Raw genomic sequence first — 11,676 nt, 5'->3', positions numbered from 1 at the left:
GAATGTGTGTGTGAATGGGTGAATGACTGATTGTGTTGTAAAGCGCCTTGAGGGGTTCCAGGACTCTAGAAGGCGCTATATCAAATACAGGTGCAGAATATTAGTTTTTTATTTTATTTTTACCTTTCCTTAAGTCAAGCACGCGCACACACGCACACACACACAGACACACACACACACACACACATTGAAACTAAAAGCAAAGATGAACTGTGTCCTCAGGTATTCAGAGAGGACAGCATCATCTCTGGATATCGTCACCCTCAGAGCTCCGCGCTGGACTGCATCCTCAGCAGCTTCCACATGAATAACGAAACCATCAACATCTGGACCCACTTCCTGCCAACATGGTGGGTGAAAAATCACCAATTGTCCGTTACTTTAATCAGCTTTTTTGTTCACAGGGATGTTGAATTGGAGTTTTAAACACAGGTGTACCCTAAAGACCAAGTTCACTGGGAAACAGTTTTTTTTTTCTGGTTATTTTGAAAGCATGGTCTGTCACTCTGAGTTTCACATGCATGCTGAGCTTGAATGTACCCCTATTTCCTCCACAGTAACAATAGACGGGGAAAGGTTTGGGTCAGAAAAACCACTCAGATCTGCGTCACTCTGAAAAGTAGCATTCATGGACAAAACAAACAAAATCAGTGGTAGAGTCACGTTACTGTTAGCCAATCAGAGGCAAGATGTCCAGGTATCAGGAAATAATAATGAGTAAGACTAAATCCTCCTGTTGTCTGCTCCCCTCAGCTCTGGCTAAATTCTACTCCCTGAAACAGGAGCACTGGAGCTTTTTCCCACAGAGATCGACTCACAAGGCATTCATTTACACTACCTTGGTCTTGGAGAGCCACTATCAAGCATGTTTTAGAAGTTACCCTTCTTCAACACACCTGGTTTTAATCTATAGAGCCCGATGAGCTGCTGAACAAGTGAATCAACTGTGTTGAAGCAGGAAAAAACTAAATCATGCTGGATTGTGGCTCTCCAGGACCAAGGTTCCCTACCCCTGCACTACAGACCACTGCTAATGTATTGTAAAAGTGAGTGAACTTGGTCTTTAACCTGAAGTTGTCAACATTATGAGACAGGATCCATAAATCTGGACAGACACAAGCTTTCTGTGTTATTGAAAACTTCTGTTTCAGGTATTTTTTGTGGCGTTTCTGCGCTCTCTGCACCACCATGAACTTCCTGAACGACAGCTACGCCTGGCCCCTGCTGGTGTACATGCTGCTCATCTGTATTTACCCCTTCACCTCCAGCTGTGCACACACCTTCAGCACCATGTCCCCAGAATCCCGCCACATCTGCTACTTCTTTGACTACGGAGCCCTCAGCCTCTACAGCCTCGGTAGGACACCACTCTGATGGGTTTCAATCACAGCATTCATACATCTAGTATCTTGCTGGGTTTCAACTGATAGCAACTTGTTGGAGTCAAAAAAAAAAGGCAAATTCTTCATTTAATTTTTGAAAATATTAAAGGAGTCATCACCTGTTACTACCGTGTGTATCTACATCATATTATAGTCTTTCAGGCCATACAAATAATTTTTATTGGAAAAATAAATGAAAAAGTGCTTTTCGGACACTTTTTAGTAAAGGACATGTTTTCTCGCAAGAACACACGCGGCATTTCGGCTGTGCCGGGCACGTCATTTGGAGTCGTAGGATGTCCAAGGAAGATCCTGTCTTTCTCGCCTCTGATTGGCTAGAAGGGCTCTACTACGATTGACTATTTGATTTCGCAGCACACCGGAGTCGTCCCTTGCAAAGTGCAGACTGCTCTCCTGCCACCGCCACCCACAGAAAGCTGATTTGGGGAGTTTTGTAAAGAAACTGAACTTAGCATGACGAGAAAGATGGGACCTTCCTTGGACATTCTACGATTCCAAATGGCATGGTTGAAAAATAGTTCCAAAATGAAAGTCGAGCCAACGTCTTTTCTGGCCGTGGTATACGGCTATCGGTATCGGTAAAAGTTAACCAATACCAGGAACTGATACCAATGCAGTTGCCTGAAAGTGGATTCACTGTAACTTGGCCTTTCTGTTCACCTAATATTTTAGTTTTGTGATCATTTCTATTAATATATATATTTTTTTTTATCTACCTCACAGTCTTTTCTTGTTGAAAACAGAGAAGAAAATAAAACCTGTTTTCCAATTCATTGCATTTTTTTGTGTGGCCGAAGTATTGGTAATTGGCGAGTACTCAGATCCGAGTATCTGTATCGTATCGGTTTGGGGAAAAAAGTTGTGTCGGTGCATCCCTAGTTTCTGATTTACATATCAGAGTAAACATGATGATGTTCTGCATCAGTTAGTAGAAATATGGATGAATATGATTACCTGCTGATGAAACAAAAATCAGTTTTGTTAAAAAAAAAAGGTTGTTCCCACCTCCATGCTTCCCTTTCCTGTTTGCATTTTAATTAGCTATAAAGATTATTTGTGCAGAAATGTGAACAGATTTGAGCACATTTTGCACTTCCTTACAAAATGCCACATTTTCTTTATACATCTTATTCTACTTTCTGATTTTATTTTCCAAACTGTAAAATTTGCAACTTAGTCTGCAAAGAGAAAAGTAATCTGGAAGAAATAATGTTTTCATATACAGACACTAAATAAACAGAATTTGTTATGGAATTAAACATTTTTTATACATTGGCACCCCCTTGTGGCATTGAGAAGAAAAACAAAGATTAGAGGCCATTTAAATATTTTTATCTCTGATGTTTTGATTATTAAATTTTTTTATAACTAAGTAGAGATGAAAATTTCAGTTGTGTTGTCTTTTGAGAGAAAAATAATATAAAACTATTTTATACTCATTAACTGATCAGAAAGCCCCTGGCTGCCAGTGTTTTTAAGCATTTGTATGATCATGTCAACATCAATGCTACAAAAGGAGTAGACTCACTTCTTACATCAGGACGAATCCTTTGTGACCTGCAGAAGCTTTTCAGGTTTTCGCTTCGCTTTTTTCAGAGCTGCGTCCCAAAATGATCTCACAATTCACGGATTTTCTGCTTCATGATCATGTGACGTGTGACACACGGGTGAAGATCAGCTTTGCACGACTTTAGTCGCCAATGGCAGTGAATGAGTTAAAACTTGTGAGGGTATCATAAATTATTTTGCTGAATTAGTGGTTAAATAATAATAAATAGAAAATATTTCTTATGGAATTTAATCAGTAGATGAATGACTAATGGAAGTTTCCCCTTTTACTTTTTATATGCTATATATGTATTTTAATAGATAACACCTCCTCCCTTAAGTCAGTTATCTTCTGCTGCTACATTGTAAAATTAAAAGCGTTAATGACCATCATAAATTTATGCAGAAAGCTGAACTAAAAAGCTGGATTTAAATGATTAAAATATAATCAGTACTCAATGCAAAAAACAACAACAACAACAACGGATGCCTTAACTAAAGGAAATTACCTTGTTGGCACTTTAGGCTCTTATTTACCACCAGATTGTCACAGAATTAGTTCCCATTTCAGTAAACTGAATAACTGAAGAGATTTTAGCAAGTAAATGGGGTTTTAGCATCAATAGACTGTACACAGCATAAGAATGTGACCATTTAATGTCATCTTAAATCATAACAGATAAAATAAGTGAAATATAACCAGATGCAGACATGCTGACGACTGTTAGTTGGTGTTTGCGTGCAGGTTGTGCCATCAGCTATGGATACTACGTGATGCCAGACTGCTGGTTGAACACTTGGCTCCATCAGTACTTTGTTCTTATTGCCATTGGGAACACTTTGTTCTGCACCAGCATGTCTTGTTATTCCAGGTAAGAAACTCCTCAATCCTCCCAATAAAAAACCAGCTCTCCCACTTTGTGCAGCTGTAGAGACACGGGAGAGGGCTGTGGAGTTCAAACTGTTGACATTTGTGTAAGACTTTAAAAAAAGGGGAATCAGAAACAGGAAATTTATTTTTTTGTTTTTTTCTGCACAGATTCGTAGAGCTGCAGTTCCCCAAGAGAAGTAAAGCCCTTCGAACGGGCGCGTTTGTCGTCCCGTTCATATTTGACACAGTTCCTTTGTTTTACAGGGTGAGTCCTCATAAAGACACCTTTCTTGTTGGTTTTATTCATTTTAAATTCTTGATTATGTAATGTGTTCAGACCTGATTAGAGTCTATTAACTCAAGAATCTGGCTTACTGTTCTAATCTAACAAAACTATTTGGTGCCATTGATTAACTTCAGAGAGGATTGGTTGTTTTATGTAAGAAGGCTTTTCTGAATTAAATGACAGGTAAATAGTTTTTTTTAACGTGTGTGTGTTTAGATACTTCTGTGTTTTTGGGGAGGCTGCAGCTCCAGCGACGCCCTGTCCAACCACTGCTACCACCTTTTTTTCGCCTTTCTCACTGGTTTCCTGTTTACCGCCCACCTACCGGAGAGGCTGGCCCCTGGGCGTTTCGACTACATCGGTATGTCCCATCAGGTCGTGTTTTAATGCTGGCTGCACAGAAAAGATGCCCCAAAACTGTTTCTGATGTGCAGTTGCTGTTCATATTTATTCTTTTACCTAGTGGCACCATCTAGTGGCTGATAAGCGTATCACATCATGGCCAACTTTCATTTCTGTATTTAAGGCCGAAACAACGCCTCTCATTCATGAACGTGCTCCTCTAGCCAACAAAACTGAGCTAAAACACATTGTTTTACCATTATTACTATCATGTTATGTTGTGTTTTCATATATTTAGATTTTAAAGACTTGTTCATGAGAAAGTTGCCAACTCTGCATTAACTGAGGTATTTCCTTAAAAACTCGAGCCCGCTCTGTGATTAACGTCTGTGTGTAAGCAGTAGTCTAACGCTATGCTTTCGTTCTTTTTTAAACACAGAAACAGTTTTGTTTACCTGTTTGTAGCTACGGTTTCGCCGACAGCTGCCGGCTTCTTCAGGCTGCCGGCTTCTTCAGGCTGACGCCAGCCTGAAGAAGCCGGCAGCTGTCGGCGAAACCGTAGCTACAAACAGGTAAACAAAACTGTTTCTGTGTTTAAAAAAGAACGAAAGCATGGATTTACAAAGACACAGCAAGAACACACCTAAGTAGTCTAACGCTATTGGTTAGTGCTGACCGGCATTCAGTTCATAACAAAAAACAAGAAGAAGATGTATTTCCCACTTCATATTACAGTATTTAAGATAATAACTTTTATGGATTTCTGAAAAAATCTTACATAATTCCTGAAGGGGAAAATCTCAGCAGCTTTAATGAGACAATGTGTAGTTTTTACCATTAATCTCTGGAAATATCCATCACAATGTTGTTGAAAATTAATTAAATGACACCCTGTTGTTGAAAAATATTGGCGGCTTCGTAACATATAACCATAAAAATCAGGTCTAAAATACATGGGAGCGGGTGTAAGTCTCTGGGCGACGCCATATTTGATGCCATGTTTCCTTTTACGGGAGCCCATGAGGACAAAATGCTTTTACTGATTTGTAACAAACGGTTACAAAACTTTCATCATTCTTAAAAGTTTCTGTTTTACACATTTACCTCTTCACTTGTTACCAGTGAGGAGCTAAAGTTGACTCTCCCCAGGGCTTTTTGACCCTAATGGGCATCCATTGGTAAGGTCTTTCTCCAGTACAAAAATACAGCTTGTTTGCAACGATTTAGGTATCTACTGCCCCCTATCGCCAGGAAAAATGCACACCGTCACTTTAACACTTCAAAGCCTGATAAAATAACAAATGGAAATTATTTTTTCTAAAAATGTATCTATTTATAGGCTAATGGTGATAAAATGATTATGAAGTTATTTGAAACATTTTGCATTAAATCACACATTGGATTCATGGGGGAGTTTTAAAAAAGTGTAACGTCTGCAAAGATTTTCTACTTCGCAGGACCTCGCTACCAAGGACTATCGGTGCCACGTTGGTTAGGAACAAAAGGAAACTGAGTTTGTGTTGAGGAAAAAATGTTGGAAAAATGGTTACATTGTGACAAAAACTCGAGGGTTATTCATTGATTAATGCTCTTACACTTAGAGCAGGCCCTAATAATACCTAAGTAATTTTCTGTTGATAACCAGATCAGAACATTCCAGTCTTTTACACAGTGCTGTAATCAAACAGGATTTTAATACTCCATAAGTTACTAAATCAGCATTTCAAACAAAATAAACGTATAATTAATGAGAAATTTTATGTTAAGTCTGGTGAGGTTTCATCACTCGACAATAAAACAGTCACTTAAACAGAAAAGCTGTGAAATGTTTTACTTCTTTCATATTTTCATTGCATTAAACCTAGAGAAATAAAGAAAAGTGTTTCAGATGATTTCAGGGATATTGTTCTCATACAGGAGATCTTTTTTCATTAGGGTGGTCCTGCTGAACTTTTGGCATAAAATCAATCATTCCAACATCAAACAGCCTTTCGATCCAAACTTTCAGACTTCTGTCCTACCAGTTTGTTGTCTTTGCTCCTGTTTTCACTAAGCTTTCTCCAAACCCAAGAGAGTCACGCACGAAGCAGTGTTGCTTTTGGCGGCCATCTTTGTTTTAAAAGAAAATGCGTTTTTAGTTTTTGTTAGTTTTAGGAAAATTAAACTAAAAATGTTTTAGTCAACAAAGATTTTGGTTTATAGTTTTGCAAACAAGTAAAATGGAGAATTAGTCTTTAACAAACTCATTTGCATAAATAACTCAAGTTCTGCACTTGAGCACAAAAAGGGAAGTAAATACATTCTCACTCGGGTTGTGTCCTGTATCTGCATCTGCAGCGGCGATTAAATGACGATAAACATTTAGATGACTCGCTGTTAGGAACCAAGGAGCAGAGAAAATAAATAACACACTGAAATATTCATCTTAAACATGCACAGATTAAATGTGCTAAAAACAGTGTTTTCTTTCACTTTTCTGCCTAAAAGCATCAGACTTTCAGGAAACACACAAATACAATACGTGTAAATAATATGAATATATTCAAAAGTAGCCTCATGATCGCTGTTTACTTCCTCAAGCGGCTTTGTTGAGCCATGCGCGTTCTCGCAGCAGAGGATCGGGACGTGAGAGGCCCAGTCCCAATAATCGCATACCACCCTACTGTCCTCATGGAAAGCATCTTTCCAACAGCGAATCTTCGTATAGTAATCTGCCCAGCCCCAAAAAAGTCGCCACCGTAAAAAATGTCACACTCTAATATTTCATTGGACCGCCTTTAGCTTTGATTACAGCACACATTCGCTGTGGCGCTGTTTCAATACGCTTCTGCAGTGTCACAAGATTTATTTCCATCCAGTGTTGCATGTTGGTGGGAGAGTCTGACCGCTGCACAAAGCCTTCTCTAGCACATCCCAATGATTCTCAATGGTGTTAAGGTCTGGACTCTGTGGGGGCCAATCCATGTGTGAAAATGATGTCTCATGCTCCCTGAACCACTCTTTCACTATTTGAGCCCGATGAATCCTGACATTGTCATCTTGGAATACGCCCGTGCCATCAGGAAAGATGGAATAACCTGGTCATTCAGTATATTCAGGTGGTCAGCTGACCTTGTTCTTGGAGCACATCCTGTTGCCGAACCTAGACCTGACCAACTGCAGCAACCCCAGATCATAGCCCTGCCCCCACAGGCTTGTACAGTAGGCACTAGGCATGATGGGTGCATCACTTCATCTGCCTCTTTTCTTACCCTGATGCACCATCACTCTGGGACAGGGCCAGTCTGGACTCATCAGACCAGTTTTAATGATGCTTTGGGCAGTTCTTAACCCAGTTTTAGTCGTTTCTGCAATCTCCTTAGATGTTTCCTCAGCTTGATGCATGCCAATGATCTGACCCTTCTCACACAGACCAACATCTTTTCCACAACCACCAGACGTGTCTTTCCGTGAGATTGTTTAAGAAATGAGAAGCAAGTCATTGCACCAGTTGGGGTTAAATAACTTGTTGCAGCTGAAAAATGCAGTAATTATCCCATAGGAGGCTTGTACCTGTTTGCTGAGTTAAATCCAGGTGGAGACTTTTTTTGGGATGGACTGTGTATGCGTACAATAATAAATACTCAATGTTTTGATAATTATACTAGAAAATACTTTTACTTTTTACTTTTCATGTTCAACCTGCAAGAAGTCAGAGTGACCGATTATAATCAGAAATAATCACTAGGGGTTTTCAGTGTTCCACTACTTATCCATTAGATATTTATGCATCTACTATAAGCAGAACTCAGACATTTCTCATTTTCATCCTTCATCTCAAACCTTTTATTAAAAACAACTTTCACCTCATAAAAAATGTTTCTGTTGTTGAGGACTTGCAGAATCTAGGATTGTTTTGGTCGTTTTTATAAGTTAATTTCCTTCTATCTTAAAAAGGAACTAGAAAGGAGACCTCAAATTCTTTAATTCGGGCCTTTTTGGTTCTCCTTTACATTTCATTAAAAAAATGCTCATGATGAATCCTGTTTTTCCTCTCTTTAGGCCATAGCCATCAGCTCTTTCACGTCAGCGCCGTGGTGGGAACCCACTTCCAGATGGAAGGCATCATAGCGGACATGTTGTCGCGGAGGGCGTGGCTCCAGACCCACGGGCTGATGCCATCCTTCTTTGGGACCATCGGGGCACTCGTCGTCAGCCTCGCTCTCAACTTGGGCCTCATCGGCCTTTTCAGCGTGCCGCTGCTACCGAACGCTCTCCAAGCCTCAGGCCAGCAGCAGACCTCAACTTGCGACAGCAAGGAGCAGTAAGGGAGCACCCCCCCAAAAAATCACTTTCCAAAGGAAAGGTTTTCTGTTTGTCAGCTCGAAGTAGTGCTGGTTTAACAATTGTTCTCATTCGGAAGAGTTTGTATTCCATTTTCTAACATTGTTCCGCCGCTCCGGGGTTTGTGTGAAAACTCGGAGGCTGAGGACCCAGACAGGTTAGCTACGTTTTTACGTTTGGGTTGAAGGAAGCTTCCTGTCATGAAGCTAAAACCTCAGACTATTGATGATTTGTTCTAAAGTCTTTCTTCCTAACTGGACTCACCGGTCGGTCGTTGGAAAGCAGCACAGACAAATATCACCCAGCTCCACGTAAAATAATGCAGATTGGATTGGCAGCTCTTAAACATCCGCCTATTGATTCCACTCCGCGCTGACAGGAATTGATTTTCAGAACAGTATATTTTTTCTTTCTTTTTTTTTTTTTGTCTGATTGCCTGCCTCATTATGAGCCACACAATCCGCCCTCAACAGGGGAGTGGAAGAAAACGTTAGTGAGGCGGTGATTAAAAGACAGGTACCACTTTTATAACCTTAAGTTCCCATGGCAACGGTGGAGCGGCCAGGAAACTCGTTTTGAACATGAGAATCTCAACAGGCAGGAAAATTAAAGCAGAACTGGAGAAATTGGATTTTATAGACTTTTCTTTTTTTATCGGTTATACATTGGTGAGATGGGAAGAGAAGGAAAACTGGGAATAATTTAATCATAATTTAGGGTCCTGTTAACATTTATGATGTTTTTGACTCATTTACATCCATACTTTTTTGTCTTGTGTGACCTTTGTTCACATTAACCATCGGACGAGTAGTTGTATTTATCATATTTTTTATTTATTGCTCATTTTAGGTGAAGAGAAGGCGAGTTTTATATATATATATATATATATATATATATATAAATTTTTTGTATTTTATGAGACATAACCACTTAACTGCACAAAACTTCCATCTTCTAAGCTATTTTTACCTAATTGTGTTCTGTAAAACAAGTAAAAATGGCAAATATATTAAACATTCTCAAGTATTTCTATAGCAAAAACCCTTAATACTATAATAAATACAGCAAAATAGTTCATTTCTGCAAAAACCTATAAAATAAACAATAATCTACTTATTTTGAGACATTCTTAGAAACAAAAAGAAGTTAATTAGACATCAAATCTCAGACTAACTGGAACTGGAGAATTAATAGCAGCGTGTTGTAGCTGAAAGTTTCTAAAATCTTGGTTTTACTCGACAAGCAGGTTGGCATTCGTGTTAAACATACAAGCACTGTTTTCCTCCTGGAACACCAGCTTACTTGTGCACGAGCAGCTAACACACACACACACACACACGCACGCTAATCTGGTTGGTCGAGCCATTAAATCTGAGGGAAAAAGTACGTGAAAGAAAGGAAATGAGGAGTGTTTCAGGTCTGAGGCGGATGCTGAAGTGTTGGACTAATAATGAATGAACAACACACACACACACACACACGCACGCACGCACACACACACACACACACACACACACACACACACACACACACACACACACACACACACACACACACTTTTGAATTCTTATTGTTTTCTGCGTACAAACCAGAAGTAGCTTTATCCTTCAGAAGAGCATCTCTACCATCAGCTGTTATCCTCTCCATCCAAGCATTCCTCAGTTTGACCCTGCTGATTAATGGAATTCCAGCATTCCTGATGTATTTCTGGGGGACACAGCTTTTAGCATAATTTTTTTGTTGCTGCCGTTTATTCTTTCCTCCCTTGTTTGCAGCGGTTTGACAGCTCTGTCGTACCGATCTAAAATCCTCCAAACTGCATTATTTTTGACCCGAACATCAAACCTGGTAAAGCTCTTCAGACCTGGCGTCTGTTACAGAAAAACTCCTGGATTCTCAGAGAAACTCACCTTTTTGCAATAATAATATTATCATTGTTCTAGTTTTTTTTTTATTGTATTGGAGGATGTCTAATAAAGTGGAACAGAGAGTAAAGATGAGCAGGACTTAAAAAAGCAGTCTTTAGTGCCTTAATGTTTTACAAAAACCTTTTTTATGTTTGTTTAAAAAACAAAGTATTCTTAAACTGTATAAATGTTTGTTTGCTGTGTATAATTTGTAATTTGACATGTTCTACTCATTTTGTGTAATAAATTAAAGCTTTTATGAAAACAATTTGGCACAAGAAATGTTTTATTTTGTAAAGTGAAGAAGTCTGGTCCTTTAATTTTAAAATAGCTTCAGCAGAAACACAATGCAGCAACTAATAAAATACTGACATTTAATAGAATTATGGAAATGTGAAAACACCTTTATGATCATTTTTTTATTAATATCGTCATCAATAATATATTTACCATAATTATATTTATGACAACATGCATCAAAGAAATTATTCAGAACCGATTATCTCTAAAATAATAAAATAAAAATGCCAAAAAAGTGTTGTTTTGCTTTTTTGTTTAAAATTAGACAAATTTGCCATTTTCTAAATGTTTGTTTCATTATCATAAAAAGTAAAAATATCACATATTTACCAACTGTCGTTAAAAATATTAAGCCAATAAAAAATGTTTTTTTCATAAAACAACACTAAAAATTTTTGAGTTCTGTAGTTGAATAAATTAATATTGCAGTGATTTGGTTATTTTCTGTTCCGACTGCAGAACCTCGTGTGAACCTGAGCAGTGTCTATAAGTGACCAGCAGAGGGCAGTGCTTCGTAAGCAGCACCTCTTGCAACTCCTTGCTCTCGCAGGTGTGGAGATTTATCTGCAGGACAACCAGCTGCCCTGAGACCCAAAGGGTCAAAACATTTGGTAGTTTGGACACATTTATATCCATAAAGTGAACCTTTTAGCTGCTACAGAGTATGTTTTTCCCCTGTCATTTGGCATCACTGAT

At 38.8% G+C, this 11,676-nt stretch overlaps 1 protein-coding gene across 2 annotated transcripts in view; it reads left to right on the top strand.

Moving 5' to 3' along the window:
- The window catches only part of paqr6 (progestin and adipoQ receptor family member VI), a 29,752-nt gene extending 20,771 nt beyond the window's left edge, over positions 1-8,981 (top strand). For both annotated transcript variants that reach the window (XM_054740852.2, XM_054740853.2), the window contains exons 3-8: positions 223-350; positions 1,152-1,357; positions 3,697-3,823; positions 3,991-4,087; positions 4,325-4,469; positions 8,492-8,981. In XM_054740852.2, the coding sequence (XP_054596827.1) occupies positions 223-350; positions 1,152-1,357; positions 3,697-3,823; positions 3,991-4,087; positions 4,325-4,469; positions 8,492-8,757 (969 nt within the window). In that variant the 3' untranslated portion in view covers positions 8,758-8,981. The remainder of the gene's footprint in view (positions 1-222; positions 351-1,151; positions 1,358-3,696; positions 3,824-3,990; positions 4,088-4,324; positions 4,470-8,491) is intronic.
- Positions 8,982-11,676: the final 2,695 nt, after the last annotated feature.

This window comes from Nothobranchius furzeri, chromosome 5 (assembly GCF_043380555.1).
Source record: "Nothobranchius furzeri strain GRZ-AD chromosome 5, NfurGRZ-RIMD1, whole genome shotgun sequence".
NCBI lineage: Eukaryota > Metazoa > Chordata > Actinopteri > Cyprinodontiformes > Nothobranchiidae > Nothobranchius > Nothobranchius furzeri.
The sequence above is the reverse complement of the archived record's forward strand: the minus strand, read 5'-3'. Positions and strand labels throughout refer to the sequence as shown.